The sequence below is a fragment of the Barbus barbus genome, assembly GCF_936440315.1.
Source record: "Barbus barbus genome assembly, chromosome: 26".
NCBI lineage: Eukaryota > Metazoa > Chordata > Actinopteri > Cypriniformes > Cyprinidae > Barbus > Barbus barbus.
Genome location: NC_136754.1, coordinates 22,665,801 through 22,683,016, shown reverse-complemented (window position 1 = coordinate 22,683,016; position 17,216 = coordinate 22,665,801). Strand labels below are relative to the sequence as shown.

General features: G+C 35.7%; 1 protein-coding gene across 2 annotated transcripts in view; it reads right to left on the bottom strand.

The window, feature by feature from the left end:
* mier1b (mesoderm induction early response 1b, transcriptional regulator) overlaps positions 1-14,645 on the bottom strand; it is a 91,349-nt gene extending 76,704 nt beyond the window's left edge. Inside the window, exons 1-4 of one of the 2 annotated variants that reach the window (XM_079379751.1) lie at positions 14,570-14,645; positions 7,025-7,049; positions 6,840-6,940; positions 576-779 (exon numbers count right to left, since the gene is read on the bottom strand). In XM_079379751.1, the coding sequence (XP_079235877.1) occupies positions 576-779; positions 6,840-6,940; positions 7,025-7,049; positions 14,570-14,578 (339 nt within the window). In that variant the 5' untranslated portion in view covers positions 14,579-14,645. The remainder of the gene's footprint in view (positions 1-575; positions 780-6,839; positions 6,941-7,024; positions 7,050-14,569) is intronic. The other variant, XM_079379752.1, reaches the window with a different exon arrangement.
* Positions 14,646-17,216: the final 2,571 nt, after the last annotated feature.

Here is a 17,216-nt window from a genome sequence, read left to right as displayed (position 1 = left end):
GATGAAAGATGCATTTAGGTCTAGGTGATATTGCCAAAAATATTATCACAATATTTTTTCCCCCATATCATACAATATCTATATTTATTCACAATATTTAGAGTAAGAAACGTTTTAATTTAGGGCCCCATGAAATCCATTATATTTTCCATTTTATTTTTTCTAGTTTCTGTGTTTTAAGATTCAATACAAATTTATCACATTAAATGGTGTCTAATGAAGTGAATTATTAAAACTTCAAATTTGATCATTCTTTTAAAACGTAATCAAATGAAATTAATTTACAGCAAAACATTGCATTTTTACTGTCAAACAAGATTCTGCACAACATACACGAGTAATATATTTTTGTTGTAATTTATTCAAGTTTAAAAGGACTTTTATTTTGACAGGTTTTTGTGAAGGTCTTTCATTTTCAGATAGTTCCAAGGGTCCAGGACTGTGGAAACCCAGTTACATTGAAATTAAGGTTGTTTTTGCTGTGTATGCATCCTGTGTGCTCAACAACAATATTTTTATATTACTAAATGGGTATTATGTAATGTATTATGTATTATGGGTATATGGATTCTTACAGGACAGACCTTGCTCTTCTTCAGTTCTCCAGTGCTTCTGCTGCTTTCATCATTATCCATATCCTCTCCTTCATCATCCTCATCCTCTTCCTCCTCTCCATCCACATCCTCTTCATCATCATCATCATCCTCCTCTTCCTCGGGTGATCCACTGCCTCCATAACCATAGAGACTCAAGAGCTCCTGAATGGGCATTTCTTGCTCCTGCAAGAAAGCAAGTTTCTATTTCATGTTTGAATGTGCCAAATCAGCAAAACGGACCACAATCAGCCTAAACATGCAAAATCTAAGCATGTGCTTAAAGTAACAAATGTTGAGTTACATAAACTGCACTATATATGTGTGTGTATATATATATATATATATATATATATATATATATATATATATATAAGGGCTGTCAATCGATTAAAATATTTAAATCACGATTAATCGCAACTTAATGACACATTTTTATCTGTTCTAAATGTACTTTAAATGAATACTTTTCAAGATTGTAATACTCTAATCAACATGGGCATGGACAAATATGGATGCTTTATACAAATGTATGTTTATTATTAGTGAAACCATAAAGACTAGACATGTTTCAAAGGTCATAGTTGTTTTTTAAAGAACTTGTTCATGTCTATTAGACATATGAAAAATGAACATAGAGATAACAGGTTCCCATTCTTTTTCTTTGCACTGAACAATTTTCTTACACAAGCCCGTTTACATTTTCACACCACAGTGCAGCTCACTTCTTCTGAACATGCAAAATGTACATTTATTATTAGGGCCAAAGCCACTAAGGCGCAGGGCCCTATTGTTTTTCTAAGAATTATTTATATATTTTTTATTCATTTTTTTAAACTTCCGGGCATGTTTGGGAGCCTTAACTTGCTCAAAAACTCTTGAAAATTGGCACACGTTGGAATCTGCGGCCATTAGGACGTGGCACATGGTCTCTACGGCGCCCCCTGGAACACAGTCAGAAAACTTGATGTATACCTCACACATACTTGCACGTATTCATATGAAACTCGGTACACATATAGCTCATTGAGCTGAAAACTTTCACGCCGCATGTCTTAGGCCCGACATGAAGTCGGCTATTTAGGGCTGTTTAAAAAGCGCATACTCTGGAATTTGATATACTCCTCTGAGGATTTCCAAACGATTGCCACCAAACTCGGTGAACATGATCTAAAGACATTGGGGATGCTAAACTGCGAAGAGATTTTTGATATCTCGAACCGTTTGCGAGGCGATGAAGTTATGGCGAAAAATGAGAAACAGGAAATGCCTAATAACATCCACATACATTGTCTGATCATCAAACTTCAGTGATTTGTTCGTTGTATGATGCCGATCGGATAAATCAGACTTTTATGACTGAAAGTTATAGCGCCTCTAACTGGCAGCAGGAAGTGTGTCATTTTTCAAATGCTTTGAATTTAGCATCTTATTTTTACTCTATTTGCTTCAAACTTCATCAGAATAATGTCAATATGTCGATGTAAAAGTGTGAAGGGAATATTGATATCTAAAATACTGTTGGCAAAACTTAAATACTGTGTGTCAAACTTGAAAATTATTTTCTGGCGATTTTGAGGTAGATAACATGTTTAGAACGTCATGAAACTCAACACACATATCAGTATTAATGATAGATAGACACTGGCAACACTGTGTGAGTTGAGTGTGGGTTGAGGGGGTGGGTGAGAGAGAGAGAGAAAGAGAGAGAGGGGTCTGTTTAAACTTTTGATGCTTTAATAGTGGTTTAAAAGCAACAGTAAAACAGTTAAGCTGACAGATGCAGACTAAGCTGTAATGCAAGCAAAAATATTTCACGAATGCTTAGATCAATAAAATAGTTACAAAATGCTTATAAATCATTAAAGGTTTTGATAACACTTCATAATAAGGTCTCATTTGTTAACATTAGGGAATGCATTAACTAACATGAACTAACAATGAAAATTTTTTTTTTTTACAGCGTTTATTAATCTTTTTAATGTTAGAAAAATAGTCATGTTCAAAAGATACAACTTTACATTTTAATAATGTATTAATACATTTTGGACTTAATATTAATTAACATTAATAAATTGTATATAATTATTGTTGATGTTAACTAACAACAGTTAAATAATATATTTTTTTAACATTGGTTAATTCACAAATAACATTAAGAACGAACAATATATTTTTACTTTATTTGTGTTAGTAAAAATTATTCATGTTAGTTCATGGGAAAATAAATCGTTAAAAAATGCTTAGAAATCATTTAAAGCTTTGGTAACTATAATAATGTCTCATTTGTTAACATTAGTAAATGCATTAACTAACATGAACAACCAATGAAAAATATATTTTCACAGCATTTATTAATGTTTGTTGATGTTAGTTAATCAAAATGTTCATTAATTCACAGTGCATTAACTAATGTTAACAGATAAAACTTTAAATTTTAATAATGTTTAAGTTTTGAATATTAACTAACATTAATAAATACTATATACAGTTGCATGCGAAAGTTTGGGAACCCCTTGTAGAATCTGTGAAAATTTTAATAATTTTAACAAAATATGAGAGATCATACAAAATGCATGTTATTTTTTATTTAGTACTGTCCTGAATAAGATATTTTACGTAAAAAATGTTTACATATACAGTAGTCCACAAGACAAAAAAAAAATAGCTGAAATTATTCAAATAAGCCCATTCACCCTTGGTTCTTAATACTGTGTGTGGTTACCTGGATAATAATAATAATAATAATTCATTACATTTATATAGCGCTTTTCTGCTTTTCTAAGCACTCAAAGCGCTCTACATTGTGAGGGGTGGTGTCTCCTCGTCCACCTGGATGATGCGACGGCAGCCATAGTGCGCCAGAACGCCCACCACACACCAGCTTACTGGTGGAGAGGAGACAGAGTGATGAAGCCAATCAATGTAAGGGGATGATTAGGAGGCCATGATGGTCAGAGACCAATGGGGAAATTTGGCCAGGATGCCGAAGTCACACCTCTACTCTTTTCAAAAGACATCCTGGGATTTTTAATGACCACAGAGAGTCAGGACCTCGGTTTAACGTCTCATCCGAAAGACGGTGCTTTTTGACAGTATAGTGTCCCTGTCACTATACTGGGGCGTTAGGACCCACACAGACCGCAGGGTGAGCACCCCCTGCTGGCCTCACTAACACCTCTTCCAACAGCAACCTAGTTTTCACAGGAGGTCTCCCATCCAGGTACTGACCAGGCTCAACCCTGCTTAGCTTCAGTGGGCAACCAGTCTTTGGCTACAGGGTGATATGGCTGTGGATGATCTACGACTGTTTTTTTGTTTTGTGATGGTTGTTCATGAGTCCCTTGTTTGTTCTGAACCGTTAAACTGAGCACTGTTCTTCAGAAAAATCCTTCAGAAAAAGTTCTGCAGAATCTTCAGTTTTCCAGCATCTTTTGCATATTTGAACCCTTTCCAGCAATGACTGTATGATTTTGAGATCCATCTTTTCACACTGAGGACGATTGAGGGACTCAAACACACCTATTAAAAAAGGTTCAAACGTTCACTGATGCTCCAGAAGGAAACACGATACATTAAAAGGGCGGGGATGAAAACCTTTCCTTCTGGAGCATCAGTGAATGTTTGTTCACTTTAGGTTTATTTTTCATTTTTTATCAAGAGTACAGTTTCACGGTTTCACTTTTTGCATCTTGAAAAAATATTTATGTGTTCTGTATCCCTCTGTGTTGTGTTTGTTTAGCTTTTCTGTTTGGGAGATAAATGAGCCTTTAAATCTCCTGTGTAAATGCTTTATAAGGTACAAATAGTCCTCACTTTAGATGAACTCACACAAATAGATGGCTGGCAACTGTTAAATGTTTTATAACTACCTGACTTAATCATGAATTACAGCAGGAATATGTGTTAATAAAGCATTTATTAACACACTGAGCAATTATTATGATGTGTCTAAATAATAAGATTTATAAATGTACTTACACTTTACTTACAATACAAGTGTATTTACTTACACTTTCTAAATGATCTTATGAACCACTGACAACTCCTAAATAACTGGTTTGTAAATAAAGTAATAATTTAGAAATGTTAAATTGATTATTAATAAAGTTTGAAAATACAATTATTAATTAATAATTAATTAATTAATGCTGGAACAATGCTTTATAAAAGGCCGGATTGCCTATTTACTAATACTTAACTAATGATTCATAGTGCGCAGTTATTATAAAGTGTTACCAGATATAGTTTTAAGCCCTGCTTGCATATGTAGAAATTAGGACAAAAGTTGTGTAATTTCCCTACTGTAGAATAAAATAAAATTATATACCTGTGAAATATTTATATTCATTTATTTTTGTGAAATATTTTACAATATATGGCTATTACTGTCATAGGAATAATAATATACAATTATTATTATTATATTCTAATTTGTTTGGCTTCCAAATGTATTGGTATGAGTGTTATTTAGACTGAGACACTATATTATTATAACTAAGAAATGGATTGAGTTCCATTTCAAATTCAACTACAAGTCAATTCACCAGCTCTTTTCTTTTAGTTTGCACATGAAACCTGTGTTGGAGCACTTAATTCTGAACTCTCAAAGTGCCCCAGATAGATGAATTTAACTTTAAAATATACAACATTTTCTTTGGGGGGGGCAGGTGGGGCACGCCCCAGGACCCCCCTGGACAGAGGTCCACCCACCAGTCTCACAAAATCCTGTGGGAGACACATACATATATACATATACATACATATATATATATATATACACACACACACTATTTTGCCAAAAGTATTGGGTCACCCCCTTCTAATTAACATTTTTGACTATTTCTATGAGTACAAATCTTAATGCTGAAGCATATAGTGATATTCTAGGGAATTGTGTGCTTCTAATTTTATAGCAACAGTTTGGACAGAGACCTTTTCTATTCTAACATGACAGTGCCTCTGTGTATAAGGCACGGTTAAAAAAGACATGATTGATTCAGTCAGTGTGGAAGAACTTGACTTGACCTCTGGTGTGATTTTATATGCAGACCTTGAGCCAAAGACTGTTCACCAAACACCAATGACTTGTACATAAGGGTACTGTCATTTTAGACACGTCCAAAACTGTTGCAACAGGGATGGAAATACAATTTTTAAATACATGAATTATGTTTCCATCTTTGTTGCCACAGTTTTGTTAGTGCCTTTTCTGTTCTAAAGAAGGGGGTGTCCCAGGACTTTTGTCCTTATAGTGTCTATACAAGTCATTGGTGTTTGGTGAAGAGTTTTAGGCTCAAGGTTAACATTGGTTGCCCAGTGAAGCTAAGCAGGGTTGAGCCTGGTCAGTACCTGGATGGGAGACCTCCGGTAAAAACTAGGTTGCTGTTGGAAGAGTGTTAGTGAGGCCTGCAGGGGGTGCTCACCCTGTGGTCTGTGTGGGTTCTAACGCCCTGGTATAGTGACGGGGACGCTATGCTGTCAAAAAGAGCACCGTCTTTCGGATGAGACGTTAAACCGAGGTCCTGACTCTCTGTGGTCATTAAAAATCCCATGGCACTTCTCGTAAAGAGTACGGGTGTAACCCCGGATACGGGTGTCCTGGATAAATTCCCTCAACTTGTCTATCATGGCCTCCTAATAATCCCCATCCACTTGATTGGCTCTATCTCTCTCTCCTCTCCACCTGTAGCTGGTGTGTGGTGAGCGCACTGGCGCCGTTGTACTGTGGCTGCCGTCGCATCATCCAAGTGGATGCTGCACATTGGTGGTGGTTGAGGAGAGACCCCCCCCCCCCCCCCCCCCCTCATGATTGTAAAGGGCTTTGGGTGTACAGCAATACACAATAAAGCGTTATATAAATGCATCATTCATTCATTCATTCATTCAGGTTTAAGTTAAAAATTTGATATTTACTTTGTTGGGATCCTGATTAACATCAATTTATAAATTGCTTCTATAGACCTTTTCCTGATTAACTGATGAGTGGCGCCATGATGGATTCAAACTTCCGTTTGGGTCTATAAGGTCTATAAGGACTCTTTATAGTTTTTTATTTATTATTATTTTTTAAATAATGCTAGTTTATTTAAATTCAAATTAAGTAAGAAAAGAAAAAACACAGCTACTTTGACTTCAATAGCTTTAATTGCCTGCTGAACTCTCCTCTGCAGGCTGGACCAATAACAGGTAATGTGAAACAAAAGATCAGGTGCAACATATTGAAAATCAGGGGTAAGACCAAACCTTTGCAAGTTCTTCAATCTCATTGCCAAAATTAGATTCTCCCTCTGGAACCTCCTCATCTTCGGGAGTTTGATCATCATCATAATCAGGCAACAGCATCTCTGTTGACAGGTCAAATGGGATTAAATCATGAATATGTATAAAGATATGTTTTAGCATGATAGAAAAACTAGTAATTGTCTTACCTGGGCTTGAACTCCCCAAGGAGGGCTAAAAATAAGACATCAGTTCATTACTTTTTTTTAACAACAAAAGGAAATCTATGCAATCATTATTTGTAATTATCATTTAGTAAAAAAAAAAGCTGTTATGCTGTAACAGTTGGATGAACAGTAACAAAGATAAACACTTCCATGTAGACTTAAGCCGGGCTCACACTGTGCGATTTTTAATAGTCTTTTGCGATTGTTGCTTGTCACACTGTACGAACATGATCCCCATGTCAGACTATAGGATCTCAGTTGTCTTAATGTCAGACTGTACGACAGTCAAGACGCGACAAAAACGGACGTACTCAAGAAGACTTGTCCGGAGTTTTACATCATCAATACGTGACCCGCGTTCTCCCGCTATAATGGTAGCTAGCAAACAACAGCAACGTGTAGCATTAGCTTGATGTTAAAAAAAAAAAACTAAAAAGACGACGTGTGTGGAGCAAGTCATGGCTGGGCAAAAGAGGACTTTATGGACTTCCAGTTCTACAGAGCGAACTTGAGGTCATTTTGTTATTCAAGTTTAAACATCCTGCCCCTTAATAAATAAACTTTAAGTAAACTTTACTTTGTACATATATTGTTTTTACAAATAATGAATGGTTTGAAGTTGTCGAGCTAATTGCGTCATCAAGTTCAGTGCTCTTATTGGTTCTTGGTTTGACGGTCGTCGTAGGAGATGTCAAATCTTCTGACACTGCCAGAATTTAATCGGAGGAAAAAAATGATCGCAACGGCCATTAATCGGCTGTCGGTGAACATGTCAAACCAGCGATCTAGACAACCGATTTTAGCCTAGGATTATAGGAATCTTTTAGGATTTTAGGATTTTCAAAATTTGTCTCAGACGACCAAATCGTGGCCAAAATCGCACAGTGTGAGCCGGGCTTAATGAATATTAGGCATGATTTTAAGGACAATTTTGGAACCGTCTTGGGTCACCGTTGCATGTCCGCTATAAATTCTGGGTCCTGATGCAAAGTCAGTAGTGAACCACTGTACAAAATTACACTTGTTTACAGTGTACACATTTTTATCAAGTCTGTGGTTTTATCAGCTGTATAAATGACTATTTGCATGTGTATGGCATGCATCCAGTTAGACCTAAACCAGAAAAAAAGATGCACTAGAACAGTTTTCCAGTGGTGTATTTTATTTTATTTAGTTTACTTTCAATATAAACTAACAAAAACTTACAGCAGGCCAGTGTTAGAAGATTCATGATAAACCACTGAAATCAGTAATGCTTGTATGTACATTTGTTTGTGTGTGTGTGTGTGTGTGTGTGTGCATGAGAGAGAGAGAGATAATGGTAAAATATATGCATGCTTTATCGACTTCAAAAAAGCTTTTGACTCAATTTGGCACCAAGGACTATTTTACAAAATTATTGAAAGTGGCATAGGAGGTAAAACCTATGACCTGATCAAATCAATGTACACTGAATGTAAATGTGGCATAAAAATCAGCACCAAACATACGGGGTATCTTTCCCAAGAGCGTGGAGTGAGACAAGGCTGCTGCTTAAGCCCAACATTATTTAACATTTACAATGAACTGGCGAGTAGTCTGGAGCGATCTGCAGCTCCTGGCCTCACCCTACACAACACACAGATCAGATGCCTGCTGTATGCAGATGATCTGGTTCTGCTGTCTCCCATTCAACATGGTTTACAGCAGAACCTGGACTTGCTAGAGCAATACTGCCAGACCTGGGCCCTGACAGGCAACCTAAATAAAACCAAAGTTATGATATTTCAGAAAAGATCCAGGTCCCAGGGAACACAACACACATTTACATTAGGCACTAACCTGATAACACACACATCACACTACAACTACCTGGGTTTGAAAATCACATCCACTGGAAACTTTAACCATGCTGTGACAGAACTGAGAGATAAAGCACACAGGGCCTTCTACGCCATAAAACAGCAATGTCCTATAGAAATCCCTATTAGAATTTGTCTGAAAATATCAGAATCAGTAATTGAGCTCATTGCACTCTATGGCAGTGAGGTGTGGGGTCCACTGACAAATCCAAATCAAGATCTCACCCAAAGGGAAAAACATCCAATTGAGACCCTGCATGTAGAACTCTGTAAAACTATATTACACGTGCACCGGCACACAACAAATAATGCATGCAGGGCAGAATTACGCAAATATCCTCTAATCATAAAGATACAAAAAAGGCAATTAAATTATGGAAACATCTGAAACTCAGTGACCCCCAATCAGAACATTATAAAGCCCTGCAATACCAAGAGATGAGCAAAGAAAGCAACCCCTTCCCTCAGCTGATCCAGAGCTTCAGTCCTGATGCTTCACTAACATCTACTGATGCTGTGAATCACAACATCAGAATCAATCAGATTACTGCACAAATCAAACAGAGTTATATCACTCAGTAGCAAACCCAAACACAACAATAGAGTAAAATGCAATGCTATTCGGCCCTAAAGAGAGAGTACAGTATGGCAGCGTATCTGTACCAGGGCTCGCAAAATTTCTAAATCCCTGGTAGCCCTTCGGGCAGGTACTCTTCAGATTTTGGTAGCCCGAAAATTACTTTAACTAGCCCAAATAAAATAAAGACCATAAATGTCAATCAAAAACATTTTCAATACATAAATATCAACGAATAAAGGAAAGAGTTTTATTTTACTATTTACAAGGTATCTGCAGAATTCTTAAAAATCTATTTTTAAGGCAATTTGAAAAATTATTTCTTATACCATTTAACGTATTTAAAAACCTTAAAAACTGTTCAGTTTAGTTGTATTAAATTTGAGGACCCGTGGGAGCAATGTTACCTCGAATTTTATTTCTTGCTGAGCAAAACTTTTCTCTTTTGGGCAGACATTTCAGTCACCTGAGCAAAAGCATTCTTTATACCAGACCTGTACAGCATGCACACAAAAAAGTGTGTAACTTTTAACTTTAATGTTCTATTTATATTTGATTTGACCCTTGATGTAACTAAATTATGTACATTTTAGGTTACCTGAGAAAACATTTTTACTGTACAATACACTGCAGTTCAAAAGTTTGGATCAATAAAGTTTTTTAAAGAGGTTTCTTATGCTCATCAAGACTGTATCTATTTGATAAAAAAAATACTGAATATTATTTCACTAAATAATATTGTGAAATATTATTGCAATTTAAAATAAATGTTTTCTATTTTAATATACTTTAAAATTGTATTAATTCCTGTGAAGCAAAGCAGAATTTTCAGAGTCACATGATATGTGATATTTTAAAAAAATAAAAAGTTAAAAAGAATAGCGTATAGTCAAAATAGAGATTTTGTTACAATATAAACTATTCAAATACTTTTTTATACTTTATAAAAAGTTTAAAGAAAGTAGGATGTGTTAAATGGATAAAATTGATAGTAAAGACTTCTATTGTTAGAAAATATTTCTATTTTGAATAAATGCTGTTCTTTTAAACTTTTTATCAAAGAATCAAAGAAAAAAGTAACACAGGTTCCAAAAACATATTAAGCAGCACAACAGTTTCAACACTGATAATAAATCAGTATATTAGAAAGATTTCTGAAGGATCATGGGACACTGAAGACTGGAATAATGATGCTGAAAATTCAGCTTTGATCACAGGAATAAATGCTATTTTAAAGTATAGGTATTAAAATAGGAAACCAATATTAGAAATTGCAATAATATTTCACTATATCACTGTTTTTTCTGTATTTTTTAAATGAATACAGCCTTGATGAGCAAGAGACTCCAAGTCAAAGACTCCAAAACAAGGTCAATTGTTTATCAGGTTTATAACATAGGCCTAACATAATATATTATCAAAACAAACTATTTAAAATGATAGAATACAATAGAATAGAATAGAATAGAATAGAATAGAAACTGAAGCAAAAATTAAGATGAGATCTGTAAGTTAAATATAAAAAAACGTGAACATATGAATTCTTCTATAGCTGTCTAAACATCGTTATGAAGTACATTTTGTACAATACTCTTGTGTGTAACTGTACATTTCAGAGTTTTGTTACCCATCCTCCGCTATTTCCAGCACTTAATCAAGCCACTCTTCTTTAATACATGAGGACGTTTTATTTCACATGTCATTGCGTTTGGGTTGTCTCTCGTGTTGAGCGCACTTCAACAATTGAAGTATTCAGTTTCTACAGCGACTCGTTTGGTGCATACCGTTCTCTTTCTATGAAACCTGTAAACCGCATTCACCGGCTCTAACTCGGTCGTGACATCAGCTCTATAGCGGTTTGCCCTAGCATTGCTATTCTTTCCCTTTTACTGGCGGCATTTAATCAAATGGCTACCCATTTTGCACTACATGCTTAATACGCTTTAAATATTATTATTACTATTATAATTATTCTTTTTCTTTCTTTCTTTCTGTTAATACATATATGCACTATTTGTAAGCAGCCCAGCTGCAATTGCTTTGGCAATACGAATGTATAGCTTTTGTCATGCCAATAAAGCACACTTGAATTGAATTTACTTGAATTGAATTGAGAGAGGGGGGGGGGGGGGGGGGGGGGGGCAGTCACTCTAAGAATGAGCTCCTGAAAAATTACAAAAGATTAAGCCAAAAAGACAGAGAGTGAGATCATGACAACAAACAAGTAAAAACAACAGAGGAACAACTTGGATTCGTGTAAAGACTTGTTTTTCTTCTATAAAATACCTTTTAATATAAAAAAAGAAGACTGGAGCCTCTGGATTAGCATCTGGCTACTGGATCACTGCTGTACCAGCTATCTGCAGATTTCCCTCCAAAACACTCAAAGACTTTTTAAAGGAACTACAACTAAAAAATATTCCACAATTGTTGATATGCTAAACAGAGGGGAGCTCTATGTGGCATAAAACAAAACAAAAAACTGAATTTTTTATTGTATTCAAGTAAAAGCTCTCATCATTATAAGCGGAGGCGTCATGCCCATTCAAAGTGAGGGGGCATGTGCCCCCTCAGATTTCTGAGTCAAGTGAATTTTGAATGCAGCTTCCAAAAGACAAAAAATAGCCAATTAATATTTTCTATATTTGATACAATCACACCAGTGTGATTAGAACTTTCAGTGCATTATATCTTCAGTTGCTAAATTCAAATCTGTGTTCGCTGGCTGGCGCTGAGCCAGATAAAGACGCGTTTGTACAGCGCTGCACTATAACCAATCATACACAATGCTGTTGAGCTTATGAATGCAATGACCAATCAGAGGTGTTCAGCTGTCTCCTCAAAATAACTCAACACAGCCATTAATGTCTAAACCACTGGCCACAAAAGTGAGTACACCCCTAAGTGAAAATGTCCAAATTGGGCCCAATTAGCCATTTTCTCTCCCCGGTGTCATGTGACTTGTTAGTGTTACAAAATCTCAGGTGTGAATGGGGAGCAGGTGTGTTAAATTTGGTGTTATCGCTCTCACTCTCTCATACTGGTCACTGGAAGTTCAACATGGCTTCCCTAATTTGAAGTAGCCCTATAAAATCCAACGTGTTCGTGTTTAGCTGCTATTTCAAATATGGCGATCCAAAGTTTCTGTTCTTCTTGTTGGTCACGGTAACCCAGCCCCTGACGCAAGCGGTTCTTCCTTCTAGCCCAGCAATGTTTTGGTGCTACTTACGAACCGCTTTTCCTGGTTCGGAGCTGGTGCTTTGGGTGTCGAAAGACAAAGAACCAGTTTGAAACTAGGCTCTGGCTAGCACTGGAACTGCCTTGGTGGAAAAGGGGTAAATGTCCGGTTATAGAGAGAGGACGGCACAGACAAAGATGGCAGCCACGAGAACAGAGACTGTGTTCACTGTGCTCACAGAAAGAGGTGGAAACAGAGGAACATTTCTTACTGCACTGTGGTATAATAATAATTATAAATGTTACACTTGTATATGCACGTTTATACATATACATGTAATCTACAAACTATCGCTGTGCATTTAAAAACAATATCATTTGTAGTAGGACATAAATTGTACTGTAATCTCTACGGCACTTTTCCAATCAAGTCAAATGACGTCACCTTTATCTCTATAGCGCTTTATACATTGTTTCAAAGATATTACATAATAATATTAATATTGCAGTAATATAATATATAAATAAATTATATAACTAGAATTAATATTTCAATTAAGCAAACAGAATTAAATTCAGATGCAAACAGCTCTAAAAAGAAATGGAGTGTATTTACTCTAAGGACACATAGACCAATTTGTTGTCAGAGGCTATTTACATTAACCCCGCCCACCAATGCCTGCCTGTGATAAACAGCTCTGCAGAAGACACGTGTATTTCTGTAGAATCAGTGGCGGAGAGAGTAAAAGATACGAGCTGCTGTTGATACGAGCGATCCGAGTTCGATTTCGGCTTTTGTCAAACTCGTGCAACTCCTTTTCCCATCACCCATATTTGAAAAGTGGAGATTAAACACCTCATTAATAATACAGTGTGCTTAGCTGTTAGTAGGTTTTTGTCCCAATAAAGTGGCGTTCATCAAATAAAATTGATGATAATTTACACTAAAATGTTGTTGTCTAATATGTTATTGCATACTGTTTTATAATGTACTACAGTATAAATATCTGCCACCTAACTACTATTTGCACACCTGTTGCTAAAGAAAATGCTGCTATTTTATTGTAAACATAATTTATCATTATTTGCACTTAGTGTAATTAGATTATATCACTTTTTCCACTTAGTGTAACTGCCAAAAAATATTGTTCAGTTAAAGACAGCTCATTCCGTTCAGTCCATAGCCTATGTAAAGTTATTCAATTATGAAATGAGTTCAATTGGCCAATATTGTTTACTAGTATGAAGCCTTAATAACAAGCCTTTGTAAAAAAGACTAGTTAGCACATTTGTTTGTAAGGTAACAACCTTCACAGCTGTGCTGAATTAATGTTTGTGTTTGTCTTGTGACAATTAAGCATACTACTCTGAAACATTTGTTGCTTACTGTATACTGTTTCACACACTATTCTTTAAAAAATAGTAGGCAGTATACACTGTGTACTGGGCAGTAAGCAGTATGCAGTAAGCAAGTATGCCATTTCGAACACAGCCAGAGACTCTGAAAGTTTAGGCTGATGTGTTGCTAATACTTTGCCTAGCATTGATTAAGAACACTCTTTTAAATACAGATGAAGTAAAAATACAAAGTAAAAAAAAATCTATAAATTCAGGATTTAGCACAAATAATTAGAACAATCGTCGGTGTTTATGTAAATATATCAGAGTTAATTAATGTATGGTAATGTATTTCAATATGGTTATAATAGAGGACCAGGCTAACTGGAGACAAGCTAACGTTAACTGCTATTAACTTTGGAGAAATAAATTTCAAAGAATTCAACGCGTCTTTCTACCAAAAACACGGCATAACTCAATAAGAAATATATACAACGCAATGTAATTTTCAAATACGTTATTAAATATATTTTTCCGTAAATTGCAAATAAACGGTTATTTATTTTGGGAAAATAATGAGAATTTCCTTCTTACCTCCGCCATATTTACAGCGCTGCTGAGGGTCAGCGGAATGTGGGCGGAGTCAACTGAAATCCCCGGATGCTCTCTCTCTCTCTCTCTCTCTCTCTCTCTCTCTCTTCTCTCTCTCTCTCTCTCTCTGCCTAGTATGCACACATTGGGACGCAGGGTCTCTTTCTCGCGCGTGCTCTCTTCTTCTTCTTTTGGTTTTAATGGCAGCTTGCGTTCATATAGTGACCCTGGGTGCGTATTACAGAAAGTTTCTTATCTTAGGTCTTAACTTAGGATATGGTATGTTAAATTGGGATTTTTCGCAAATTCATATTACAGAAGCAAATCTTAACTTGATTTCGAATTCTTATCCTATCTTACAAAATAGTATCTTATCTCAAGTTAGGAAATCTTGAATGGCATAATCAAGCTTGACAATCCACTCTCAGGTCTGTTATCAAGCAACCAACACTGCTGATGAGGTAAACAAAATAATAGAAGCTACTTCACTCTGAAAATCACCTTTTACAAAAAAACGTAAGGCATTAGTCACTTGCACTACAACCAGCAATGCTCCATGACAATTTTGTTGGTCTCTATAATGCTGGTTGCAGTTCCTTTGCTAACTGTAATATGTTGTGTGGCAGTCTGTAATTACTTATATTTTGTCACCAAAATATAACACATCTTCAGGGTCCTCCAAGAGTCTTTCTACCATTAAACATCTTCTTCATTTTCAACTATTAATAAATGTAATACCATTGTCGGACAGCACAGTTGTAAGCGTTTTTTTCCGTTAGCGTTCAAATAATTTTGAAGTTAGGACAGCTGTGGGGTTGTCCTAAAGATAAGACAGTTTTTAGGGTTTTTTGTCAAGTTAGGAGGTTTCTGTAATACCCCTTTGCTATCTGTAGTTAAGATAAGATAACGCACTTAGGAAATGCTGTTCTTTAATAGCTTTTGTCCTAAATGTGGTCCTAACTAAAATTACCATGGTTACCAAACAGATAAGATAAGATTTTAAAGTTAGGATCTTTCTGTAATACACCCCCAGGACCACAAAACCAGTCTTAAGCCGTTGGGGTATATTTGTAGCAATAGCCAAAAATACATTGCATGGGTCAAAATTATAAATTTTTCTTTTAAGGCAAAAATCATTAGGATGTAAAGTAAAGATCATGTTCCATCAAGATATTTTGTAAATTTCTTACAGTAAATATATCAAAACTTAATTTTTGATTAGTAAAATGCATTGCTAAGAACTTCATTTGGACAACTTTACAGGCGATTTTTCTCAATATTTTGATTTTTTTGCACCCTCAGATTTTAGATTTTCAAATAGTTGCATCTCGCCCAAATATTGTCCTATCCTAACAAACCATACATCAATGGAAAGCTTATTTATTCAGGTTTCAGGTGATCTATAAAAAAATTGGAATCGAAAAATTGACACTTAAGACTGGTTTTGTGGTCCAGGGTCACAATATGCAGTGCTGCTTGTAAGTTTGTGAACCTTTAGAATTTTCTATATTTCTGCATAAATATGACTTAAAACATCATCAGATTTTCATATAAGTCCTGAAAGTAGACGAAAAGAACCGAATCAAACAAGTGAGAGAAAAATTGTTTCTTTGTCATTTATTTATTGAGAAAAATGATCCAGTGTTACATATCTGTACATTGCAAAAGTATGTGAATCTTTGCTTTCGGTATCTGGTGTGACCCTCTTTTGTAGCAGTAACTGAAGGTAAAGTTTTAATAATAGCTTCTCATTTAAACCAATAAGTTCTGTTTCGGTTTCATCCATCCATTAAACCTTTCTCCAATAGTCCTCTGGCTTGTCCACATGATCTTTAGCAAGCAATTCTCTTTTTGGAGAACAGTGGCTTTCTTCTTGCAACTCTGCCATGCACGCCATGGTTGCTCAGTGTTCTTCTGATGGTGGGCACATGAACATTAACATTAGCCAATGTGAGAAAAGCCTTTAGTTGCTTAAATTACCCTGGGAACTTTTGCAACATCAACTCTTTTTCTGAGGTTCTGAGGCATATATTTATATATGTATATATCAGGGGCGTTTTCTCCAAGGAGGCAGTCTCTTCTCCTCAAAATTGGATGAGAAAATAATCAATATTGCAAAAATAAAGCAGCGCAAATATAACTAAATATGATATTAAAAGTCACTCGTTTTTTATTAAATAACACTGTCCAACAACGACACCCGCAGATAAACTTACAGAGGAGGCTTGCCTCCATTCGGTCCATAGACTTAAAACAGAGATCCTAAAGCGTGCGGTGACTTTTCTGGAGGCTCATTGAGATGAATGGGGGAAAGTCACGTGAGAGAAGGCAATGCGCTATAATTGGATATAATCGGTTATGATTGGATGTGATTGGTTCTTGCGATAAATCCCGCCTCTTGTTTTCATGTGTGCTCTCATTCTGAAAGAAAATTATGGCGTTATTGACTAGTTATAAAGTAAGCTACTCTCCCGCTTAGATATCACTGCTTTGTGTCACATCAAAATTAAACATGAAATGGCTTGAAAATGTGATGACTGTCTTTTTTTAGTAAGCATTCAGCTTGATGAAACGAAAGATGTATCTTTGTGCTTGTGACAATATTTGTGACAGGGCTTTTATGACGATGGCCCGAAAATAAGTTGACTTA